Genomic DNA, 27,770 nt, shown 5'->3' on the forward strand with positions numbered 1-27,770 from the left:
CCTAACACTACTGACGTTAATCCCCATGATTGCTCTTGCCATAGATATCTTCATCTCAGGAGATAAACAGAGACTGTTCTGAGAATACCTGATTTTGATTGAGATTGAATTTATTCTGGTCTAAAGTCTACAAAGTAGCAAAGAATTGAATTGAAAAGTGTACTAATCAAAAACAACAGAATTAACTATACTTGTTTTGTAGTAGTAACACAAAGCTACAGGAGAATGTTGTCTCCAATCATGTTTCAGATACTTCTGTTTAAATGTATACAATACTTTATGTCAGTGTGGTCCAACCCATGACCTGCATGTGTCCCACCAATTCATTTTTGTTGGCCCTTGCCCTTCTTATTGGAAAAAGATTTTAATTTAACATTTGGAAAAAAAAATCATTTACTCTTCTTACTACTTTAGGTTTTTAAGAATTCGTTTTATTTCTGGAATATCTCTGGCCCTCACATTCTTATACTAAAGTCTGATTGGCCCTCGGGTAACTAAAGGTTGGACCACACTGCTTTATGTGATAAACTGGAGTGCAGATCAAGAAAATTTATGAATGTATTACATTTAAGGATACCAGAATGTGTTGATATTTCCAATACTTTATTATAATGGGTAAAAAAGGAAGTGGGGCTCTTCACTTTACTAAATTGGATTATATGGGAACTTAACAATAAAAGGAACGTATTACCTAAAAGCGGTTGTATACAATTATATTACACCTGGTACTGACTTGATACATTGCATGTTAGTTTTGTTTAGGACAGTTTAAATGTCCAGGTTGCCATTTTAGCTGTATTTTGAACAGGAAAATATTTTTATTTTGTGTTGTTGAAGGCTTTCATGGCTGGGATCACAGGGTTGTTGTATGTTTTCTGGGCTGTATGGCCATGTTCCAAAAGTATTCTCTCCTGATGTTTCGCCGACAACCTTCAGAGGCAACCTCTGAAGATGCCTGCCATAGATGTGGGCGAAACGTCAGGAGAGAATACTTCTGGAACATGGCCATACAGCCCGAAAGACATACAACAACCCCAAATTCACTACTTCCATTCCAATGAACAGTTCTTTCCTGTTAGTTAGAATTAGAACAACCCTATTTTTATTTTGTTTAAAATGAACATATGTTGGGGGATCAATGTGGAAATAGGCAAAGAAATATTATATACATCTTTTACACCCACATTAGAATCTAACACCTTTTTCAAGAACCCAAACCATTATTTATATAAATAATAAAAAGAAACAATACCTGGGCAACAAATATGCTGGTTAGCCATTCAAACTGAGACTCCTGTCCATCACAGCACAAATGCCTAGAATAAACACATTAAAATGAATCCAGTTCCAGTGACGTACCATACTATGCATAGATAAATAAATAATAAATAATAAACTTTATTTATACCCCGCCACCATCTCCCCAAAGGGACTCGGGGCGGCTCACAAAAGCACGTCAAAGTACTACACATAAAACAAACAATACATAAGCATATAAAACAATAAACATAAGTTGATAAACAATGAACACCCACAAGGCCCCATCTAATAAAATTATAAAACTCATAAAACACAGTGGAACCAGTGAATAAAACTGGCTATCTACAATTAGCTACCCAAAATGCTGGAGAGCAGTGACTGCTAAATCCTGAATTCTGGCCATAAATTATTCAAGGTCAAAGGTCTGTCTCAAAAGCCATGGCTTTAAAGTAGCCTGAAAGGCTTGGAGAGTGAGGGCTAACCTAATCTCTCTAGGGAGGGAATTCCAGAGCCGGGGGGGGGGGCACTACCGAGGAAGCCCTCTCTCTCATCCCCACCGACTGTGCTTGAAACAGCAGTGGGACCGAGAGAAGGGCCTCCCTAGCAGATCTCAAAGCCCACGCTGGTTCATAGAAGGTGATATGGTCTTGAAGATAGGTTGGACTCGAAGTGTATACAGATTTATAGATAATAACCTGTACTTTGAATTGTGTCCAGAAACTTATTGGAAGCCAATGGAGCTGTTTAAATAGGGGCATGGAGTATTCCCTATAGCTAGGCTCAGTTAGTAATCTAGCTAGTTAGTAATCTAACTGCAGCTTCCGAACCATCTTCAAAGGCAGCCCCATGTAGAGTGCATTACAGTAGTCCAGTTGGGATGTAACTAAGGCGTGGACCACTGTGGCCAAGTCAGGCTTTTCGAGGTACGGTTGCAGCTGGTGAACCAATTTTAACTGTGCGATGGCCCTCCTAGCCATCGCTGACAACTGAGATTCAAGTGTCAGGATGAGTCCAGGAGAACCTCCAGACTATGGACCTGCTTCCTCAGGGGTAGCGTAACCCCATCGAGCACAGGTTGCCACCCTATACCCCGATTGGCGTTGTGACTGACATGATGTCAAATGTGTTGGAACTAGGTTGCAGTTATTGCAATGCTTTGCCACTCTAGAAGAAATGAATCAACAGTAAAGAAACAGAAGTGGACTTTTGGGCATTCATTACTTAACATGCTCAGCAGATCAATCTCTATATTGTTCAAGTCAACAAATTTTGAATTCTGAAATTTCTTAAGGACAAAAAAAATACCCCAAAGCTTCCAGTTTCAAATATCTCCTTAGATATGATTTTTATTGGAAAATGTATTCTCTTTCATCCTAACTTATTTCAATTTGTTGTGCTGAGGTAAAACTGGGAAACATATGAATTAAACACATGAATGTATATGTATATATGAAAATCCCTAACTCAAATAGAAAGAACTGTTTTTATTGGGTTTATGTACTTGAAAATATCTCATGATTTCTAATTACTGTTTTTTTGTGAATAGCAATTGCTTAGTCAGGAAATAATAATCAGTGTACTTGTGTGATATGTTCCTTATTTATTTATTTTTCTAAATGAAAATCTCAACAACCTTTGGTTTTGAAATATAAAAGAGTAGGCAGGGTACTGGGGTGGGTGGATCCTGCTGTTGACTTACCAGTGATATTTCTCAGAGTACAATGTGAGACCCCAACTGCAAAAGTAAAATAAAACATGAAAAATTGAATAATGTTAGGACAAATAAGCAAACTTAACAAAGCTAAAGTGCAAAAGACTCAGGCGTTTAGCTAATCATCTGTAAACCACTTCAGTATTTCATTCTTCTGAATCAATTTAAAATGGAAGGAGATGGATAGCAAATTATGAATGCGCCCATATTATTATTTTCCATAATGTATGCAAGGAGAAAGCTGTGATTTGTCTTTAAAGAATGATATGTTTTCTAAGGAAGCACAAAAATGCATGCAGACATAAGAAAGCATCATCTTTGCCTCAGCAGGGCTCCTATAAACTTCCAAGAAGCAGAGTGTGTATGTATGTGCTCTGTGTGTGGTTTTTTTTTTGCTACAAGTAGTGCAGCCTTCTGTAAAATAAAAGATCCCACACTCAAGCATGCATTCCCCATGCATCAAAGGGGCTGTCAAAATCTCCTGCCAAGGTATTACGAAGGGTGAGATTTTTGTTACAGGAGGTGATGTTTGGGTGAAGTAAGGAGTCCTTCCAGGCACAACCTTGTATTTGAAAAATGCCAGTCCTCCTTTCAATACCCTGGCAAGGAATGTCCAGGAAGCCTGCTACGGAATGTCTCTAAGTTGAACCCTTGACATGGGTCATGTCAAAATCCATAATTCTGGCTCCATAACTGGCCCTCAACTTATCCATGAGATCGACTTATACACAAGTATATACGATACTTCAGAGAAGGTATTATCTTTTTCTCTGGCTCTGAATGTGACACAAAGAGGACCACATAAAGAGTTTTGTCCCTTAGAGCATTCTACCTATCACTAGAACTCAGTTCAGATGTTCTGAGACTGAGGATGGCTCACAAGAAACACCACGCCAAAATTAGAAAGGATCATTTCATAAAGCATTTTTAACAGAGAAGAAATAAACACAGCAAAGGATTACTGTATATACTCGAGTATAAGCCTAGTTTTTCAGCCCCTTTTTAGGACTGAAAAAGCCCCACTTGACTTATACTCGAGTGAGGGTCCTGGTTGGCTTATACTCCAGTATATATGGTACATTTATTATTTTTCTCTATTATTATTGGTATTATTACATTTATTATTTTACTCTATTATTATTGTTACTATTACATTTATTTTACTCTATTTTACTATTAATAATACATTTATTATTTCATCCTGATATTATTATTGTTATGAAATTTATTATTTTACCCTATTATTATTATTAAAAGGATACATAATGGCATTTACATTGAAGAAGATGATAATAATGATTTAATCAGAGTCAGAGAGTCTTATCTTAAATTAGAGTTTTATTTAAATATTCAAAAACATTTAACCCACCGATGCCTCAATTAATGTAATTTTATTGGTATCTATTTTTATTTCTGAAATTTACCGCTCCTGGCTTATATGTGAGTCAATGTTTTTCCAGTTTTCTTGTGGTAAAATTAGGTGCCTCGGCTTATATTTGGGTTGGCTTATACCCAAGTATATACGGTACCTTAATCCAAACAATAATTAATACTGTGAAGTTACAATTTAATGCAGAAGAAAGAATGGATATAGTTTACTATATCAGCATGCTAACTTGTAGTAATCCCATTAGTTAAGGGAACAGAAATATCTTACAATTAGTATAGTCATTATCACACTAGATCAGTGGTTATCAACCTGTGTGTCCCCAGATGTTTTGGCTTTCAACTCCCAGAAATCCTAACATCTTGTAAACTGGCTGAGATTTCTGGGAGTTGTAGGCCAAAATACCTGGGGACTTACAGGTTGAGAACCACTGCACTAGATGGAAGCATCCCAGGCTAAGTACGTTCACATCTCTGCAGTAATTATCTACCTTCTCTCTCTTATAAGCCCATCATATTGCCCTACCCAGCATGTTGTGTAGTTGCAAGTTTTTTTATTTTTACAGAAATTTATTGTTACATTAATATAGAGGAAAAAGGGAACAGAATGAAATGTGTGGAGGAAACAATTGAGAATAATAAGGGGAAAGAGAGAGGAGGAAATCTTACCCACATAAATGATGTGATTGCCAGCAAATCAAAGGGAAGGCAATGCTCTCAGGAGATATTGACAGGCTTTAAAATCAGTAAAAAGAAGCACCAGGAAAATAGATGGAAGGCAAATCAGTAGCAGGGCATGCACAATATTGTGTGTTACCAGAAACAGATGTGGTTATCCTGCAGCAATTCTATCTAGTAAGCTCATGTGATGATGTCCCTAGATTAGCTTATTTGTTTTGTAAAACCTTACATCCCTCTGTCATCAGAAATGCAAAACTACTTGCTAAAAGGAAGGTAAAAGGTAAAGGTTTCCCCTAACGTTAAGTCCAGTCGTGACCGACTCTGGGGGTTGGTGCTCATCTCCATTTCTAAGCTGAAGAGCCGGCGTTGTCCATAGACACCTCCAAGGTCATGTGGCCCGCATGACTGCATGGAGTGCCATTACCTTCCCGCCGGAGCGGTACCTATTGATCTACTCACGTTTGCATGTTTCCGAACTGCTAGGTTGGCAGGAGCTGGGGCTAACAGTGGGCGCTTATTCCGCTCCCAGGATTTGAACCTGGGACCTTTTGGTCCACAAGTTCAGCAGCTCAGCGCTTTAACACACTGTGCTATCAGGGGCCCCTAAAGGAAACCAATGCAGTAATTTTCGGCCCTCTTTCTTACTTGGTTGGTGGCTTCAGTTTCTTCTTCACTCCAAGATAAAGTTTCAATGATTGGGTTGGCAACACCTTTTCAGGCTTGCTACTCTGTTGAGTTAAAAAAATGACAAATCAGTGGAACAGTCATGTTCGAAGAGAAAAGCATCAGAAAAAGCACCCAAATTGCTCATCTTTCCAATATCCTGCTTCATAATTGCAGTTCACTTAATACTAGATAATTTCATCTTTCTTACAGCATGTGGCCAGTAGCTGTTAGCCCGAGTTGCAGATGAAAATCTGCTGTAATGAGAACAAGTCTATCACTACTACTATAACACAGCCCATCTGAACAGAAAATTCTTGGGGTCTTGGTTTTTAGGTCTCTTCCTGGGGTTATTTGGAGTGGTGATTCAGATAATTGCATCGGATAGATTGCATCAACTCTTATATATGGTTATTACGATTTTTATGGGCAAGCAGATGAAGATTGGCATATGTTCTGTATCTCCAAAACTAGACCAGATGTCATTTTTGGAATCAGCAGGTCAAATATATTCCAAAACAGGGTTAACATTTGATGTCAAGGACAGAACGCCACAAGATTCAAAGTAACAGAGTTTATTAGATTACAGAACTCAAAAATGCCCGTAAAACACAAGGGCCAGGCAGTTTTTGCCTTTAGGAGCAAAAAGGGGCAAAAGTAAATGTTCAAAAGATAAACCGGATTAAACCGGAGTTTAATCCGGGTAAAAACAAACTGCTTGCTTCAGCCTGGGTATAAACGAAACGAAAGCCAAGGAACAAAAGATACAAAGAATGCAACTAATTGGCAGCAGATTCCTCTCTGCTGCCAACACTGTGCTTAGAGTAACTTGCGTCGCTCCCCCACACACACAGCAGACAGGATCTCCAACACGAGTAAATCAGCCAAGGATTGTAGCAGTTGAGTAGACCAGTTCCGTTCCGTAGATCAAAGCCAGAAGCAGACGTTTGTAGTTTTTCCAAGTCCAAGAAGGGGGGAAGACAAGCCGTGGTCAGTTCAGTCCGAGTTCTCAAAGCAGGAGATGGCGTCCGTCAAGAAGACGACGGAGGGTCAAGGTCACAGCACAGGAAAGCACACAAGTCTTCAGGGAAGCGTCCCACACACACACGGATCCCAAGCGTTTGCCCAGATTACCTTGCCCAACGCAATTTGCAATTGCTCTCAAGCCCCATTTTATGCCAGTTACAAATCTTCATCACTGTCAGCTGTCCTCCTTAACCCGGGCGTTTCCTCATCACTTTCCTCGTCAGAGCTGGAACACCTCTGACTACGCCCAACAGCATCTCCAGCTGTGGATCCCGTCCCATCCCTCCAGCTAAACCATGGGTCTAATCCTGAAGGTCCCCATTCATCTTCTGTCCCATCATGGCCAGTGGCACCCACTTCCTCCCTTACCCGAGTCCAATCCATCTCATCCTCCTCTGAGCTAACCAGCCCCTCCTCCATTCTCTCCGTAAACCCTTCGAAAGACTCCTCGTCAGATGGTGCTGCAAATATGTCTCGCAGTCTTTTTCTCTCTCGCTCCTCGAGAGTATCTGACTCTCGAGGAGTCTTACGCCCACGTCTGTCAGTAACAGAGCCATGAGGCTCAATCATAACACTATCCCCTCTCACAAAGGCCTCCTCCCCCGATGGCGGAGAAGTGGCAGTGATACCCTCCGCTATAGCACCACGACGACTAGAGGTATCAAGTTTCAACAGCGAACGATGAAAGACTGGATGGACCTTTAAACTAGACGGTAAACGCAAACGAAACGCAACAGAAGAAATCTTTTTAACGATAGGAAAGGGACCCAAATACCGAGGCGCAAACTTTCCCCCAGCCTGTTTAATATGTTTGGAAGATAACCACACCAAATCCCCTTCTTCCAACTCCTCCCCTGCCTGCCTGTGGCGGTCAGCCTGAGTCTTCTGCGTTGCCTTAGCTTCCAACAGTAAGCGACGGGCAACATCATGCAATGCAGCCATTTCCGAAGAGCGGTACACAGGGTCCGAAGAGACCACATTGGTCGACGGCGCCACACCTCCCCGTGGGTGAAAACCATAAGTTAGCTCAAATGGCGTATGCTGACTAGACGTGTGCACCGCATTGTTGTAAGCAAATTCCGCCACCGGTAACCACTTTACCCAAGCCGTGGGTTGATCTAAACAAAAACAACGCAGATACTGCTCTAAGAGCCCATTAACCCGTTCCGACTGTCCATCCGTTTGCGGATGGAAAGCTGAAGACACGTTTAACTTAGTCCCCAAACACTCATGGAAGTGTTTCCAAAAGCGTGACACAAATTGCGGAGCCCTATCTGAAATAATCACCTCGGGTGCTCCGTGCAAACGATAGATGTGCTTTGTAAATAGTAAGGCCAACGTAGGGGCCGCCGGAATGGTTGAACAAGGAATAAAATGAGCCAGTTTACTAAATAAATCCACCACCACCCAAATACAAGTATAACCCCCAGACTTAGGTAAATCTGAAATAAAATCCATGGAAATGATTTGCCATGGCCTCTCCGGAACAGGTAAAGACGATAACAACCCTCTAGGGCGCCCAACAGGCGTCTTACTCTGCTGACAAACGGCGCAGCTGTCACAAAAGCGCAGAATGTCTTGCCGCATCTTTGGCCACCAGTAGCTCCTGGTGATAAGCTGTACGGTCTTGAACCTGCCAAAGTGCCCAGCCATGGGTTCGTCATGGTGGGCTCTAATCACCTCCAACCTGAGGGTCCCTACTGGTACGTAAACCTGCCCCCTACGCACCAATACCCCGTCTTGATCCTGGAGATGCGGCAGTATGGTACGGTTACCTGCAGAGAGCAGCATCAGTTGCTCCTGAGTCCACACATCATCCTTCTGAGCCTCAAGGATCTGGTCATGTAACCCAAGCTCATTATCTACAACACACAGAGAGGCAGTAGGCAAGATGGTCTGACATACTACCTGCTCATTGGTCTTAAATTCCGGCTTGCGGGATAAAGCATCGGCCCGCAAGTTTGCCTTCCCCTCCACGAACTGCACCTTGAAGTTAAACCTGGAGAAAAACAAAGCCCAGCGGATTTGACGCTGGTTTAACTTCTTTGCTGTTTGCAAGTGCTCTAAGTTCTTGTGATCAGATCTGACCACGATCTGGTGCCGTGCCCCTTCAAGCCAGTGCCGCCACACCTCAAACGCCACCTTAATCGCCAACAACTCCTTCTCCCATATGGTATAGTTCTGCTCGAAGGGTGTTAGTTGCCGCGAGTAAAATCCACAGGGACGCAAGGTCCCTGAGGAATCCTTCTGAGACAATACAGCCCCCAACGCGTAGCTAGAAGCGTCCGCTTCTACCACGAACGGTCTGTCAACATCAGGATGGGTTAGTATGTTGTCCGATTGAAAACTAGACTTTAGTTGTAGAAACGCCTCGTGAGCTTCCCGCCCCCACACAAATGGCTGTTTCTTGCGCAGAAGCTGCGTCAAAGGTACCGTGAGCTTTGCAAAATTCGGAATAAACTCCCGGTAGTAATTAGCGAAACCCAAGAACCTTTGTACATCCTTCTTAGTCTTCAGCTCCTGCCATGAGTTGACGGCGTCAACCTTATGTGGGTCCATTTTAAGTTCCCTACCTGACACTACATGACCTAGGAACTCCACTTCAGGCACATGAAAGACGCACTTGGAAGCCTTGGCGAAAAGCCCATTAGCCCGCAGTCGGTGCAGAACCTGCTTGACATGTTGACGATGTTCTTTCTCGTCCTTAGAAAAAATCAAGATATCATCCAAATAAATCACTAAAAATTGGTCAATTAGGTCCCTGAACACATCGTTCATGAACCTCTGGAATACCGCAGGAGCATTACAAAGCCCAAAAGGCATGACTCGGAACTCGTGGCATCCGAAACACGTGTTAAATGCCGTCTTCCATTCATCCCCTTCCCGTATACGGATTAAGTTATAGGCCCCCCGCAGGTCAAGCTTGGTAAAGACCTTAGCCCCTTGCACCCTTGATAACAGTTCCGAGATTAAAGGCAGCGGGTACCTATCCCGAATGGTGTATTTGTTTAGGATCCGATAATCGCAGACCAACCTAAGTTCCCCAGTCTTTTTGGCTACAAAGAATACCGGTGCCGCAGTTGGAGAACTAGATGGGCGAATAAACCCCTTGGCTAAATTTTCATCTAGAAACTCCCGCAAAGCTTGCCTTTCCGGTACAGTCAAGGCATACAGCCTCCCTGCTGGCAGTTTCGCACCTTCTGCCAACTTGATGGCGCAATCATATGGCCTGTGCGGTGGTAATTTGTCCGCTTCTCTTTTACAAAATACATCAGAGAACTCCCCATACTCAGCAGGCACTCCCTCCATATCAGAATGAGTAACATTTAGAGTGCAACAATCCTGCCTCTTTAAGATCACTTTACGTGTTGCCCAATCTACATGTGGGTTTACTACAGCTAGCCAATCCATCCCCAGGATCACATCATATCTAGGCAAGCTCGTAATATCCCACACAAACGTTCCCGTTACTCCCTGCACCTCCCACGTTACTGCTGAGGTTTCATGGTTAACCACCCCAGTCTCCAGCAGTCTCCCATCTGCTCCTTCCACCCACACGTCGCATGCCTTGCGCACTCTAGGAATGCCATGCTTCTTAGCAAACTCAATATCTACATAGGAGACCGTAGCCCCTGAGTCCAGCAGTGCCAAAGTAGAAACAAGTTCCCTTCCCCCAACAGATAATGTAATGGGTACGAAAACATGCTTCCTCCCCTCAGTTGACTGCTTGAGGAGCCCTAGTGCGTTGGACTCACGTCGCACTAGGGCTGGCCTTTTCCCGAAAGCTGGGAAGGTTTCACATTACAATTTTTGGCAAAATGCCCAGCATTCCCACAGTACAAACACAAGCCCAGCTGCCTCCTACGGCTCTTTTCCTCTGTAGACAGCTTTTTAAAGACCCCAAGCTCCATGGGCTCTTCCCCCATCACCACAGGTGCCCTGGTTACATGCATGGGTGGCGCACACATTGCTTTTGAGTGTTTACGAGCCTCGAACCTTGCGTCTAAACGCAGCACCTTAGCTACTAAGGCGTCCCAGCTTTCAGCCGGCTCCAAGCGTGCTAATTCATCCTGGAGCATATCACTTAACCCGGCAGTAAATAAAAGCATGAATGCATTTTCCCCCCAATCCAGCTGGTGGCGATACAGGTTAAACTTATTTAAGTAATCCAAAACAGTCCCCTTTCCCTGTTTCAACCGATACAGAGCCCACCCAGCGTTCTCCGTGCGGAGAGGATCCCCAAAAGTATCAGTTAACAACTTTTTGAAATTATTCAAATTGTCCTTGACTGGGTCATTTCCCAAAATTAAATTAGTGGCCCATTGTCCTGCGGGACCGGTCAACAAACTCAAAATAAAGGCCACCTTGCTAGTGTCTGTAGGAAAAGCATGAGCACTGAGCTGAGAAAAATAAAGCTCCACTTGTGCCAAAAAGGTTGGCAACTTGCACCTGGTTCCGTCAAAGCGTTCAGGAGTCAAAACATGTCCTTTCACAGCCTGAGCTGTTTGGATAACGGTAAAAGCCGTTTGCAATTGGTCTACTTTGGCCCTTAACTCATCCATCGTCTTCCTGACGGGTTTATTGCTGCAATAAACTTTTTATGGGCGTTGGGCAATCTGTCAAGGACAGAACGCCACAAGATTCAAAGTAACAGAGTTTATTAGATTACAGAACTCAAAAATGCCCGTAAAACACAAGGGCCAGGCAGTTTTTGCCTTTAGGAGCAAAAAGGGGCAAAAGTAAATGTTCAAAAGATAAACCGGATTAAACCGGAGTTTAATCCGGGTAAAAACAAACTGCTTGCTTCAGCCTGGGTATAAACGAAACGAAAGCCAAGGAACAAAAGATACAAAGAATGCAACTAATTGGCAGCAGATTCCTCTCTGCTGCCAACACTGTGCTTAGAGTAACTTGCGTCGCTCCCCCACACACACAGCAGACAGGATCTCCAACACGAGTAAATCAGCCAAGGATTGTAGCAGTTGAGTAGACCAGTTCCGTTCCGTAGATCAAAGCCAGAAGCAGACGTTTGTAGTTTTTCCAAGTCCAAGAAGGGGGGAAGACAAGCCGTGGTCAGTTCAGTCCGAGTTCTCAAAGCAGGAGATGGCGTCCGTCAAGAAGACGACGGAGGGTCAAGGTCACAGCACAGGAAAGCACACAAGTCTTCAGGGAAGCGTCCCACACACACACGGATCCCAAGCGTTTGCCCAGATTACCTTGCCCAACGCAATTTGCAATTGCTCTCAAGCCCCATTTTATGCCAGTTACAAATCTTCATCACTGTCAGCTGTCCTCCTTAACCCGGGCGTTTCCTCATCACTTTCCTCGTCAGAGCTGGAACACCTCTGACTACGCCCAACAGCATCTCCAGCTGTGGATCCCGTCCCATCCCTCCAGCTAAACCATGGGTCTAATCCTGAAGGTCCCCATTCATCTTCTGTCCCATCATGGCCAGTGGCACCCACTTCCTCCCTTACCCGAGTCCAATCCATCTCATCCTCCTCTGAGCTAACCAGCCCCTCCTCCATTCTCTCCGTAAACCCTTCGAAAGACTCCTCGTCAGATGGTGCTGCAAATATGTCTCGCAGTCTTTTTCTCTCTCGCTCCTCGAGAGTATCTGACTCTCGAGGAGTCTTACGCCCACGTCTGTCAGTAACAGAGCCATGAGGCTCAATCATAACATTTGAGGTACCAAAATATGTGGTGGCCGGTGTAATCGGTAATACTTCTCTAACAGGAAAAGGTAATAGAGGAAGAGATATTCTGAGATGTAAAAGAATTTCACTTGCAAAGACAGATCTAATGAATGAGAACTGGAAGTGAAAAAACAAGTTCTAATTGAAATCATGCTACGCTTACAAACCTGGCAGATATAACAAAGTGGCAAATGTGATCTGGAAATACACTCACCACAAATGACGTAAATAATACTCACCATGTTATCTCTCCCCCCCCCCCCGCCCGCCAATTTCAGGGCTCTTTTGTTCCAGAAAAAGCAACTGTTGCTCTGCAGCAAATTCTGTTTTTCAGCAAATATGTCAGTACTTGACCAAAATACTGTTTGGAACAAAAATGACCAGTCCAACATCAGACACATTTCTACACAAATGAACACACAAATCCCCAAATCCAAAAAAATAATAAGGTAATTGTGAAATGTCAAAAAAAAAAAAAAACAACCCTCTTCCAAGCAGGAACAAAACTGGGAATTATTTATTCTGCTGTGAGATCAACAGTTGCTTGTGAAATTTCTATTTACTATGGCATGATTTAGAGAGGTAAGTAAATTAAGCTGGAAGAAAGTTTTCAAAAACCGCAGCTTTCAAAGACTACTCAACTTTACAGAAAATAGAAAACGTGTATACAACCCTTGCCCACCTTGTGCACATTTTGAATAGAATAAATACTAACCTGCACAAATTTCCCACATTTTTTCAAATATCATGCCCATCCCTAGCAATGACACATATTTAGTACACTGTCATGGTCTGGCAATTCTGCTATATTTCCGCAGAAGCAAGACAATAATTTACATAGCAGCTGTGATTTAAGAATTCCATTACATGATCTTTAATTTTTTTAAAGCTTTGCATGGGATGAATGATAAATTCAAAGAAAAAATATTGATGGTACTTAAAAAAAAGCAAAATAATAAAATATTATATTTACTTGAGACTATTTCCATGTGTGGGAAGGGAATAGTGGGATTCCATTGCTGAACATGGGTTAATACCTTGTATTGTATCCTATCTGCAGTGAAAACCTGAATTGTGCATTCTAATGACTTTTAAAAGAAAGGAAGTGGAAGCTGCATTCAGCTTGCAAATGGTACAAACATCAACACATGGAGATGCTGAAAATGCCAGTGCTTTCCTGTACAGTAAATTTTATGTACTAGTAGAAATGTGAATGCTAGGTGGTTTTTATGGATATGGAAAGCAAATGATCTTTCATAAAATAGTACATAGCTTTGGTTTTAGAAGTGGATCATACCCACTGGGAAACTAAAAAGGATGGCATTCTAATTCAATGGCACCCCAGCTCTTATTTGAAGGATGACACTGTTAATACTGTTGTGCCCAAATTTGTAGCATCCTGCACCTTTTAGACAAATGCAATTCGAATTGTCTTTTTAAACTTGGCAATCTTTGGCTAATTGGCCTTATGATGTCTCAAGAATGATTCCTAACCCAATTCTACTGCAGTAATAAAAGCATAATTCATGCAAAAGAAATGTACTTATTAAGCTGGCTATGCACAAATGAACAAGTTTTTAAAATGATAAGCTTAGCAGCACAATGCCGCATTTTTGGGCAATTAATGTAATATAGCACATAATGAAATAAACATAATATCTTTGCTGACATCATCTGTTTTGCATGGTTTAGACTCGAATGTTTGAAGCTACCTATTAACTACCGGGGGTTGGGGAGAGTTGCGGGAGAGTTGGAGGAAAGATGAATGAGCTGGAGAAGATTTCCTTTGTTGAGCTCTAGCCCTGATATGTACATACATACTTATATAGAATTTAGGTGGAACTCCTTTCAAAGTAAGCCTAAAATAGTTCCTTCCTTACCAGCCTTCCACTGGGAGACACAAACTTCTGTATATTCCAACAGGCTTTTAGTACTAAACACTTTAAAGAGCTTTTAAAAAGATGCTGTATTGTTTTAACTCATTTTATGGGGTTTTAATATGCATGCTTTAAATTGTTTTGAATTGTTAATAGTTTAATTTTATTTTAATGTTGGTCTTTTATATGTTTTATTTCTATTGCAATCACTCTAAATTACAATACTCTTTTAATCACAATTCTGGAGGAAAGGCAGGCTATAAGTGGTGGTCATGATGATGTCAAGATGGGAATGACATAAAAATGTGATTGGTGGGCAACAGCCAGTCTCCAGTGGATTGGCCTTTTCTGCTGTGGCCCCCCGATTGTGGAATTCTCTGCCCGCGGAGATTAGGCAAGCCCCCACACTAGCAGCCTTCAAGAAAGACTTGAAAACATGGGTCTTTCGCTGTGCTTTTGGAGAGTAACCATTTTATATTTCTTTTCCGTTGCTCCCCCTAATATTTATCCTCCAGAATACCCCACTCCCTTATGACCCTGTTTGCTGTGGTTTTTATTTTTATGTCTTTCTCACCCCGAGTTTTAACTTAATGTTCATGTGGTCTGCCCTTGTTTTTATTGTCTCCTTGTTTTATTTTGTAATGGATATTATTTACTGTATTGTTTATTGTATTGTGTTGTGCTGTTCTTTTATATGCTGTTTACATTGTATTGTTTTGGGCGTGGGCCCATGTAAGCCGCCTCGAGTCCCCGTTGGGGAGATGGTGGCGGGGTATAAATAAAGTTTTTTATTATTATTATAATAATAATAATTATTATTATTATTATAATTATTATTATTATTATTATTATTATTGGTCAAGTCATGTATAAAATACCAAGAGTGCAAATGTTTGCTATTGCACTTCTGTGCTGAAGAATAAATCATTTCAAACGTTTATATGTCTTATAGACATCTTAAGGGTGGAGCCTCACATAATTTGATAGCAATGCCACAAAAAGCTTGCCCTTTGTTCAAATCTCCCATTGGTAATATCCAGTTTATAATCTGACTATTATTTATCAATAAAGAACATGGGAAACAATCAATCACATTTAGGAATGTTTTACATATATGTTTTACATATAACAAACATTATGTTCATGTTTGAATGTTTTTCAAAACAACTCATAGGTTCCTCCAAGGCTCTGTAGTCATAACTTTAAATTATTGATAAATAATAGTCAGATTATATATATTATTCTATCTTGAATTACAAGTGAGACTATAGCAACTTGATTTATAGATATCTGTTTAGTTAGCTAATATCCAGTTCATAGCAGATCACTCAGATATCCTGACAACACCATAGTTATGTGCAAGGTGCTTTGAGTCTCCTTCAGGAGAGATAAAGTGGGATCTAAATTAATAAATACATACTTACATACATACATACATACATACATACATACATAAGACAACCCAGTAATGTCAAACATAACAGGATACTTTTTAGGGCACAATATAATCTACATGTGGGCTGCAAAAACATTCTGCCCCCAAGAGTGTGTATAATATCAATTGAGATGTTGCACACAAATAACAGTCATATAATCTTTACAAATACACACACCTCAATGGCACATGTATGCACACAAAGATGTTAAAAGGAAGGAATGTTATAAAAAAGGACAGCCTCAAGTTCTGTACAATGCTTTATCTTTAAACTTAACAATGACTGGGACATCAGAATAGGGAAGTCTACCCCATTATTGTCAGATACCCTTGTTTGGGTGCTGCAGGGGTTTGTATGAGCTTCCTCCTTCCACAGTGCTCAATGTTTCCATGCATACACTAACTGAAAAATCTGTGAAGATGCCTTGTGGTGTGTAGGCTGGATCACAGATATGCCTAGGTATATCATCTTTGCCAGGACATGAAATGATGCCACCAGTACTTTTACCAGTGTCCTTTGAGGGTCACCACTGCTGTAATCATTTTGCTATTGAAAGGTAAGGCCTAAATATCCCAAAGGCAACAGATCACATTTCGGAAGCTAAGTAGTGTCAGTCCTGGTTAGTACTTGGATAAGGGACTCCTGATGAATATAAGGCACTGCAGGCTGTATTTCAGAAGAAGGAAATGCAAACCTCTTCTGAGTATTCATTCCCTATGAAAACTATGAAATGAATGGAGTCAATAAGTTGACAAGTGACATAAAAGCACATACACACAGGAATACAGTCAGATGCCTATGTGATAATGCCTGTTTAAAATGAATCATGGAAAAGCTGTATATGACAATTTCAGAGACTTTTCAATAGTTCGCAGGTATCTGACTCAGCCTAGCATTATATAGGATCTATTATACTATGGTGCACTGTTCAGGGTTGTAACTTATATATGAAGAACACAGAACTAAGATATTTGGAAATGGAGTGTTTTTGCTTCTAAATAAAAATTCATTTTCTTACCAATAATGACATGCCTACCTATACAGTGTTCCCTCACTACTTCGTGGTTCACTTTTTGCGGATTCACTCTTTTGCAGTTTTTCAATAAACTCTAAAAGACTATTATAAATCATTAAAAAAATCAATTTACAGCCTAAGGAAGGGAGGAAAGAGAAGCCAAAGGGAGAAAAAAGGAGCCCAAGCAGCAACAGGAGGAGAAGGAGTTGATTTATCAACACACGATTGGTTGATAAAGACTTAAAATAGTGTATAACTACTAAAATAATGTATAAATATTAAAATAAATATGGTGCCCCTACTTCACGGATTTTCACTTATTGCGTGTGGTCCTGGAACCTAACCCCAGCAATAAGTGAGGGAACACTGTATTGCCTTTATTTTAAAAAGGGAGACATTTAAGTAAAAAAATGAATGGAAATAGTTTACTGCTAAATAATGCAAAGTTTAGGGCACATTATGATAAACACTTGACAAACATTAATTAAGAATTCAAATCATGCCAATTTATACTCACACGTGTGGCAATTATAGATTATGTTACTAAATAATTAGTCACCATATTTTTTTAAAAAATGCTTAATGCCACCATACTAATAATTTTCTGGGTAGATTTTTTTTAATGATTTCTTATTTCCCTTGGAAAGACATGTTGATAGACTTTTTGTAAAAGCCACGTGGGGCAAGACATTCAGGTTAAACCATGATAGCAAGTTTTATTTTATTTTGGTTTTTCAAGTGAGAACTGTCATGAATAATCCAATTGAAACATGCTTTGAATGGGAAGTAGGGCATCCCTAGTGGCTCAAAGCATATGGTACTCCTGAGTAACTAAATAACCCAGACGTCATTAATATTTAACCATAACATTTAAAAGGATAAGAAAGGCACAATTCATTGTGATGTGAAACAGAGCCTCCTCAATGACTACTCCGGGTTCTTTAGCTCTCTTTTCACAATGATCCTCTCCTTGCTTTCCTTCCATCAGCAAACAGACATTTGTATACAACAGGCTTTTATAACTGAAGATTTTCTCTGACAGGGTTTTGCAACTGCTTATTATTATTTGGCATGTTTAACATTGTTTCAATATTGTGAAAAGGCCTGTAGTGTTACACAAGACTCTTACACTGATATATTACTGAGCCTAAGTTGAGCCTTTGAGCTGATGATATGAAGCTTGCACCTTATATTCTTCACTTCACTGCATTTCTTAATTAGTCGCTCTCCACCAGAGTGCTCCGAGCGACTTACAATTTAAAATATCATTCCACAATATAAAAACATTCAACATAAAACATTCAACAGTGACTATTTGGCAAATTAGATCTGATTTACTTAAATGCACAACCAAACAGCCAAGTCTTGAGCACTTTTACAAAAGGTCGCAAATCCGACATTGCTCTAACATATAGAGGCAATGAGTTCCACAGAATTGGAGCATAGGTTGAAAAGGCTCTATGCCTTGTAGCTTCCAGGTGTACCTCCTTAGGGCCCAGTATAGGAGATTTTCCTGGAAGGATCGAGGTGACCACTGATGAAAAAAAGGAATGAGGCGGTCCCTAAGATATAATGGTCCTTGGCCATTTCGAGCTTTAAATGTCAGGATCAGTATCTTGTAAGAGATCCGATGTTCTATTGGTAGCCAATGCAGTTGTTTCAGAATCGGTGTCATATCGGATCTTATAGATGATCCTGCTAGCAGCCTGGCCGCTGCATTTTGGACCATTCGGATCTTCTGGGTTTTTGTCTTCGGAAGGCCGGCATATAAGGCGTTACAATAATCCAACCTAGCGGTGACTGTTGCATGGATTACTACTGCCAATGCTTCTGTCAAAAGGTAGGATGCCAATTTCCTTGCCTGGCGAAGATGAAAAAAGGCCTGCTTACTTATGGTAGTGATCTGGGCCTCCATTGTCAGCGATGAGTCCAACACAACCCCAAGGCTTTTAACAGTAGCAGACAGAACCAGAACTTCCCCATCAAAATCAGGCAGTGACTGGATTAACTCTGGTGGCTGGCCGGGCCAGAGTATCTCAGTTTTTGCGAGATTCACTTTTGGTCTACTCGCTCGCAGCCAACTCATCACTGTTTCCAAACACAGCTTAAAGTTCTCAGGAATTGTGGTTGTCCCAGGTTTGAGATGCAAGAGTAGATGGGTATCATCTGAATACTGGTAGCACTCAATGCCAAAGCTCCACACTAGTCCAGCAAGTGGTTGGACGTAGATGTTAAATAACAGGGGCGAAAGGATAGCACCCTGGGGAACTCCACAGCAAAGGCAGGAGCTGTCAGAGCTTTGGCCTAACCATTCCACCCTCTGTCTCCGGTCCTGGAGAAACAAATTGAACTATTTAAGAGCTAAACCTCGTACACCAGACATAGCCAATCGATGGATCAGCAAGTCATGGTCCATGGTGTCGAATGCAGTTGTAAGGTCCAAGCGTACCAATAGCGCTGATCCGCTGCACCTTGATTCTTAATTTCTTGAGGTTACTGTCTCTTTCCTTCCACAATCATGCTGAGAAACACTGCTGTACGTAAATATCTGCTTGAATGGAGTCTCAGATTATATTATGCTCCCAATCTCATTTTTATAAAACGAAATCTGATTCATTTCGGGTATTATATGCGGGAGCGTTACTAGTGTGAAATGGGCAATAATCCCAAGAAATGCATTAACCAAAGCTATATGAGAGGGTCAGTTTATGTACTGGATTGAGTGTTGGATATCACGCTAAGAAACTAGGGATTTCCCACTTGGACATGGAAACTCTTGTGTTCATAGAGGTGACACCCTGAGTTACTACACCAGGTGATGCCACTATTTGAAACTAAGTTTTTCTAAGATTTGGCTTGGAACAAGTCCATTTGTCAATTTTAAGTTCCTGAAAACTGTTGCTGCATCTTAGGCTTTTGAGGAAGGCTGACATTTGGCACACACAAAAGCCATTGCTCATATGTGTGACTAATGCAGCCTAAGCTGAAGTTCAAATTCCAAGTATTTCGCTGGATGGTATAGCAGTTTGGGTGTTTGAGTAGGATCCTGGAGACCAGGGTTTGAATCCCTGCTCAGCCATGGAAACTCAAAAAATGTCCCTAGGCAAATCACACACTTTGAGCCCCAGAAACCCCCATGATAAGTTTACCATAGGGCCATCATAGGTAAGAAATGACTTGAAGACACACAAGAAATCAAAGCTATGCCTTGCTTCAAATAAACCTTCCTCCGTCCTTTTTTCTGTTCCTTAAATTGACTTACTTAACTCTATTAATCGGCTTCAACAATTTTTAGAGGGCTTCATGTCTTAATGGTTGCCTTTTAGTTTTCATGGTTTCTTTAGAATTGCAAAGCTTTCTACATAAAATCTCTTAAAGAAAGTAGATAATTGAAATAAAACACTCCCGCTTATCTTTAAGTTTCTCAAAGCACCAATGAATTGAGATGGTTTAATTTCAAAAATATATATTGAGAAAAGAAATGATTCTAAAGTAGGTCAATGCACACATACACATTTATGTTTATCCAAGATACTCTATTGCACGTATCGAACTGAAGGCCTGTGGGCTGAATCCGGCCCTCCATGCCATTTTATGTGACCCTCTAAGTGTTGGACTACAACTCCTATAGTCCTCATTATTAGACATCATGAGCAGGAGCTGATGGGAGTTGTGATACAATAACATCTGGAAGGCTGTAGTTTGTTCTATCTATTCAGGAGAGTGGGGTCTGAATTTAGATGCAAGGATTGTGGATATGATGTCTGACTTTGAAATGTCCTTTAATTTTTCCACAACCTCAGACCATTATGTAAAAAAAAAAAGTTGGCCCTCTGTATTCATGGATTCCCGGTCCATAGATTCAATGGCAACCATAAGGTTTATGTGGCCCTCGATGAAAATAAGTTTGACACCCTTGCCCTATTGGGTTTGCAAATGAAGCCTATAGACTCTAGCTGAATTTGTTCATTGCTCTTTGTTCTTGAAATACAATTGTCACAGCACCATTATGTCATTGCACATTATTCAATCTTCCTTAAAGCCTAGTATTGGAGAACTTTAGGCATGACCCCACCTGCTCTTACAACAGTTATCTAAAAAATATAATGCAACTGCTTGTTGTACTCTTGTTTTAGAATGCTTATTGATGATGCCATATACAAGGAGTATGGAATAAACCAATAGATTTTTGCAGTCTGAATGACTTAAACAAACAAGGCTATTCAATCTCAACAAAATAAGTGAGGTCCTTCTAAAATGTGTTGGCAATACATTCAAGTGTGCTTGAATTAAATGCTACACTGAAGTACATTGTTGTGCAAATGAGAACAAATTCTTTTTAAATCACCATTTTTTACTCATCCCAGTACCATAAATCAGGTTATTTTCTAACTTCCTTGAAGGCAGACAGAACAAAAAACATTCAGTGTCAACTGTCAAGCAACACTATGCAAAGCGGAAAATGTTTTTAAGTATAATTGCTAATGTTTTAAAAGGGCTCGGTATAGGCATCCATACCTTCATATCCTTGTAAAGTAGAAGATTTCTTTCCCGCAGAACAAAATAGCGGTCTTGAAACTTATTTCCAGACAGTAATTTGGATGGCTCTTCTTTAAATTTCAGATAACTGGCTTTTACTTTGACCTCAGTGTTTTTCTCTGTCAAAATGAAAAAAAAATGTACTTGATTCACAGTATTTTTTTAAAAAATAAAAGACAATGCAGAATACTGTACCTATACATTTTAAACATTTATTAGCACAAAAGAAAACAAATGAGTAAGAATAATTTGATGGGTTCCATTTTTTTTGGGTAATGTTGCGATTATCTGTAGACATAATGTTGATCAAGTGTTTGTTTTTTTAACCATGGTTAATCATTTTATTGATAACCTAAGACCTGGCCTATGAATAGGGATGTAAAACCATTTTCATTAAGCAAGATAGTTTACCTCATTTAGCTAATCAAACACCACATTTAAAAAAATACTCTATTTCACTTGATGAGCAGTGTTTCTCAACATCATTCTCATCCTCATCACTGAAAAGTGAAGATTTTTTTAAAAAATGCACAATCTCTGGAGTTAGGGATAAGTCTGGCAAAGTAAACCTCAGTCTCTATATCTTTAGAATCACAATTAATGATAAGTCAACATGCTCAAATCATGGTTAGGGATGTAAAATATTTTTTCGCTGCAAAAAACAATGTTTCCTGTACTGAAGATGTTGTAGTTTTGGACTTTTTCTGTACAAAATACACATATTGTTGTCCTGCTCACAAAACAGTATGTTATGTATTTGTACTATTTGGAAAATTGTTTACAAAAATTGTGAAGTTTTTACATACAAAATACATTTTAATACAGAATATTTTTTATTTAAAACGAACAATTTCTATAACTTCTGTTAGTATTTTCACTCTTACTCTGGAGTCAAAACTCTCATAGTAGCTAAACATTTATTTTGATGTAATGTCTGGATGTGTCAGAGTTCTCCTATTATCCTCCCTTTTTCTCCTCTTCCTCCTTGCTGACTATTTATACCACATTTTTTCCTCAAAATTGGAACTCAAAGTAAATTGTAAATGAAAATGAGTACACTATAGATAAAACATAGTTAAAAAATAATTAAGCTATTAGCCATTTCAAAACAATGTAAACAGACACTTATAGATCACACCATTCAAAACAGATTGGATACCCAATCTCTGGATGTCTGGCACTGGATTATGTCATTGATAGGATTCACAAAAAAGAATAACTACCCTCACATGATATTGGTCTACAACAATAAAGGCTTGCTGCTATTATTACTTTACATTCCAAATGCACCAGAAAACTGGCATGCTGCACACTAATTCCTAGTGCTGTTGGGAGCAGCTAAACAAGCTATGGACCTTTTATCATTGTTTGTCTAATGCAACATCAAAATGCAGAAGGAACTACGGTTGTTATTGCCCTAAGAGTTCTATCTCTGGTTTGTCAGTGTACAAACAAGACAGAATACTGACACCTGACACTGACAGGTAACATATTGTTTATGAGATTCCCAATGTTGGCGAGTCAACAAGCAAACTAGAGGCATTTTTATATCACACTGTTTCAACACTATGATTCCACCTAATCTGTCATGGCTACATCCTGATGAATCCTGGGTTTGTAGCTTGGTGAGACATTTAAGTTGTCCAGCTGAGAATTCTTAATATTCCTCCCTACATTTAAAAAAATCATTGGACTATATTGGATGTTTTCCATAACAGTTAAAGTGAAATCACAGAACGATAACTGGGCAGTGTGAAAGAGTCCCACCTCATTATCTGACCCAGCACAATGACACTTTCTGTATCTTCATGGAATCAAGAAATGAGTCAACATTATAATTGTGGTAAATGATCATTACCATAATTCATATAGTACTTTGTTCTTTTCAAGATTCAAACACATGCACTTATTTGATTTGTATTAAGATAAAGGGTCACTCAGGACATTAAAGAAATCTCTTTCTGCACTTTATCTGCCCTAGGATAGCATAAGGCACAATCACAGCTTCATTGCATTGGTCTCTACACATCTTTCATGTCACTAGTGTCACTCTGATAATGAAAAGTTCAAACAGGATTAATAAATGAAAAGAGGTGAGGGGTTTTGTTTTTTTTGGTAATGAATTGGAGCACTGAATTCTGTAAAAATAAAAAAAATCAATTTCATTACATACCATTGCATTGTTTCATTGTGTTGGCTGTCAGAAATTTCTTTACAACAAGATATGCACTGCTGGGATTAGTCAAAGCGCTCCAATGGAGAATTTGTTCTAGAACATTCTCACTATAATGTAATGGGCGTTCTGAAAGGAAAACACAGGGGAGAAAGTAGTATTTATGAACTAGTTAAGACATTTTTATTTTTGCTAAGTCACATTTTCACTGGCTCTTGCTTTATTACAGAAGTCAAATTTCATTTTCTGATCAAATGCAGCCATCTAAATAACAGCTAACACAGTTGTAGAGTACCAGAATACAAAATTAGCTGTTTTTTCTTGCCTTCTAGTTTTTTTTCAAGCAATAGAGTGAGTCCATAGCTGCAGGCACTTTCCTGTTAGCAATGGAATATGGTAACACCCTTCACATGATAACAATTTCATGAGCAGGACAGTCACTACACATGTTCACTGACAAATGTATCAACTTTTACTTATTCAGTCAAGAACAACAAAAATTGAAAGTACCCTTCATTTTAATTTTTTTTTTTTTACAAAAAATCTGCAGTGTTTTTTTTAACTTAATTGCAGTCTGAGAAAAAACAATGGTTCATCTAGGGTGCAATTTTATATGTCGTATCTTTCTGTGTTCTTGAGAATGAGAACATTTAGTTCCATCCTTACTCACTGGGCCCATATTCTCCAACATTTCTATGGCAAGGTTTAGTTTTGGGAATCCATGGTGGAGAGGAAGACCTGCTAAGGAAGGCCTGCTGCATAGATGTAGGTTCTCTACATGATTTACAACTTTGGTCAAGAAGAATTTTAAAACTCATTGTGACCCTAGGAAAACTAGAAGGACCTGGTCCAAAAGAGCAGCACAATTTCTTCAGGATTGACAGAATGCTCTGATTAGACTATATGAAACAGGATTATATTTCAAGCACATTTTATGTAGGGATATGATATAATATGGTTATTTCCCTATAAGAATATGATCAAAAATATGGCAAGGTTGGAGCAGGTCACTACCACAACTGCCCACCAGCAAAAACACAATATATAAAGATGGAATTTTCACATAAAATGCTGGATTACAGCTGCCATTTCCAAACAGAATGTCTTGGAATGATGGGAAATTGAATCCATTGCATACAGAAAGTTAAGTTTGGAGAATGGAATAGTTTTTCCCATCTAAGTATGCATCAGTGTAGAAATGACAAGATTCCTTTTCAATAAATAAAGACCCCCAAGATAATTGCATTGGACCCTTAATATAGCTATCCTCCAAAGGCTATGTGCTAAGTTTAATGAATACTATATCTTACAGAAATGTAATGGCCTGGCTTGAATTCCACCTTAAAGTAGACACTTCAGGAGAAAAGGCAGAAAAAATCCACATCTTGCAATAATGTGTCTGCTCCCAGAGCAAACACCTATTGCTTTATTTATAGTCACATTGAAGACCATCTGTCATAATGGATTATATGGTGCATAAATCATCCCGTTGAAATGCATTAGTTATTTTACCAGCAACACACCTCATTTGCAAACTATCTATCATATAGAAATTACAACAAAAATTATATACTACAGATCCTATTTTATGGCAAGCCCGCTGTATAAGGCCAGATAATTTTACCAATTATTTCTGCTGCTCCATATGTAAATAATTTACTTGATCTTTAATATTTCAGTTCCAATATTTCAGACGTCTAGCTGTCAAACTTACATATCCCATTATTCTGCTCCCAAGGTCATTATGTGTTGCCAGTAAACAGTGAGAAAGCTATTTGTTCCAATCCAGCAATAAATATCAGAAGAAAATTGCATTTTTGAAAAAGTAAGATTTTAATATACTTGTCTTCTCAAAATTTGATTTCGGCCAGTTAAACAAATGATATTTAATCAGTCTGAACTAAGATTTTTGTCTGACTGTTTAAAAGTGAATATATTATATACAGTCAGTCTCTAAATGACAAACATCTGACTTGAGTTAAGAATGGGGATGAGACAATAGGAAGTGAGAGAAATCTACTCCTCTGAAGGGAAATTCACTCCTGAAAGTGTTATCATGGGGAAAAGGTGTCTCCATTGAAGCTTAATCACCAATCCTTGTTTCCACAACAAGCCATTTTTAAAAAAAAATCAATTTATTCCAGGGACAGAAAGTGAGGTGAAATCTTTTGGACAGGGGCAGACAACAAAACAAACACCACAGGGGTTAAAAGCAGTTTCATGTGTATTGTATACCTGTGGTTGCACACGTACTAACACAAAGGGAAGTGGCATATTAGAACCAAGTTTTCTGACAAAACCTTCTTCATGATATGCAAGTGATCATGGTACTGAGATTATTTTGGGAGAAAAGCAATCTAGTCATGCCACTAGAAATATGATATAGTTCAGGAAAGTACTCAATCATCATTTAGGAACATCAGTCTATCGCATGTGCTGGGAATTTTGTCCATCACTCTCTCTTAAATTTAGGGATGCAATTCTTCATTAATTTTCTCTTGAAGGAAATAACTGGGAGTTTTAGCAGTTTTCTTCTAGCTGTGAGAAAGTAATAAAACCTGCAGGTTTTGGAAGACTAATTACAGTTATTTTGCAAATTTTTTTTATAGAAGCTTGTTTTTTGTACAGAAAACACAATTTTCCGCGACGTACACATTATTTTTGCACATAAAAGCTATTTTCTGTGCAAAGTAACCTGTACAAATTTTTGCACAGTGTATGTTTCTGCACAGAAAATATTTTCTGCACAAAAGAGTCACATGGAAATTGTCAACAGACTCCTGAAGAGTTTTGTCAGTCCAGAATCCTTCCCATCCTGTTTGTTGAAAATCTTGTAATTCTTTTTCAATTCTGACCCAAAATGATCTATTAATGAATGCTCAGTAAGCTTCTTGTCTTTCTGTCAAAGCTTTCTCTTCTCTTTATCAATTTGCCTTCTTCCTATTCTTTCTCTTTCAGTTATCCACCTCTTTCGTCTTACATATTTCCTCTGGAATATATTCAAGTGAACTTAAATGGTGTTTTTCCTTATGGATATAAAGACAACACACTAGCTTGGTCTCTTTATGAAAATATCAACAAGTGCTGAGAACAAAAGTGTTAGAGTTAGACCAAACAACCAACAAGTTTCTATGTGACAGCAACTGAGAAACAACTGCTATGTTAGAACTGGACTGGAGGAGACACAATTTGTGTTATTAGTGGTGCTATAGCATGTGCCAAGTTTGGGTCAGCACTGTTGGCATGAGGATAGGGAAGCTTTCATTTGTTATTAGGCTCAATCACCACTGGCTGTGGCCTATACAAATGTGAATCAACAGAAGCTTTGTGGGGGCAGGGGGCAAAGAATTAAAGATGTATTTATTAGGATCCATATCTGAATTGCGGATTCTATGCTAACCATAAATTTTGTTTTGAAGCCATTCTTGCAGTTTAGTTTGGCTTTAGGTGAGCAAATAGAGGCCACTGATAGAAAGAAATGATATGACTTTTAGCTCCTTCCTTACAAAAAAGGATTGAAGAGTCAGTCTTGGGGGAAAAAAACCCTCTCAAATCTGTGTTACTGAGGGGAGGAAAGAATGTGGTCCCAAATAATATATACTCATGGTAGTCAAGTGTGGTTCAGAATGTTTTCTCTGTAGTGAATGCAGATCTTGATAGTCTAATTAGATTCATTCTTAATTTTAACTGAGTACATGTACTGTCTTTTCGAGAGCTGTTTTAATCTTCTAAATAACTCAGACTGGGGTGACAGTCAGATTTTTTTTACTAGATAGGGTTGACAGTAAGTATAGGAAAAATCTTCTATAGAGAAAGTGTTTCCCATCTCTAGAACAGATGAACAGGACGATACAAAGATAGAAAGACTTCCCTCTCCCAGCCCACATAGAAAATTCACTAACCTAGCTCTCCATTTTCAATCACTTCAAACGTAGCCCACATATCATCCTTGTGGGGTGCAATATTTTTTATTCCCAGTATGTCATTAGTCAATTCTTCTGCCTCCATCATTGGCGATACCTGTTTTGATGATCACAAAGAGTACAAAAATCATTCAAAGAGGCAGTGGGATTCTAATTTGTGCTGGAGTTTTATGCTCTCAATCACAGGAAGAAAAACTGTCTAACTTTTTTTGTAAGAGCAATTGCAAAAATGCCAGCTCTGGGAATCCATTCATTATTTTATCACATTCACTGCCATGGCACCATTAACTGTGCAAGAGAAGATTGGAAAATGCTCTTATTCCTTTAGAAAAGTAGAGAGGGATGTTACTGAAAGTATTTTGCCCCATGTTTTCTCTTCCAAAA

The 27,770-nt window shown here is 39.4% G+C and overlaps 1 protein-coding gene across 5 annotated transcripts in view; it reads right to left on the reverse strand.

Moving 5' to 3' along the window:
* arap2 (ArfGAP with RhoGAP domain, ankyrin repeat and PH domain 2) overlaps window positions 1-27,770 on the reverse strand; it is a 198,185-nt gene that overhangs the window by 7,562 nt on the left and 162,853 nt on the right. For all 5 annotated transcript variants that reach the window (XM_062982213.1, XM_062982216.1, XM_062982214.1 and 2 more), the window contains 6 exons: window positions 27,366-27,483; window positions 23,464-23,592; window positions 21,270-21,409; window positions 5,684-5,766; window positions 2,960-2,995; window positions 1,253-1,316 (listed from right to left, as the gene is read on the reverse strand). In XM_062982213.1, the coding sequence (XP_062838283.1) occupies window positions 1,253-1,316; window positions 2,960-2,995; window positions 5,684-5,766; window positions 21,270-21,409; window positions 23,464-23,592; window positions 27,366-27,483 (570 nt within the window). The remainder of the gene's footprint in view (window positions 1-1,252; window positions 1,317-2,959; window positions 2,996-5,683; window positions 5,767-21,269; window positions 21,410-23,463; window positions 23,593-27,365; window positions 27,484-27,770) is intronic.

Source organism: Anolis carolinensis, chromosome 5 (assembly GCF_035594765.1).
Source record: "Anolis carolinensis isolate JA03-04 chromosome 5, rAnoCar3.1.pri, whole genome shotgun sequence".
Classification (NCBI taxonomy): domain Eukaryota; kingdom Metazoa; phylum Chordata; class Lepidosauria; order Squamata; family Dactyloidae; genus Anolis; species Anolis carolinensis.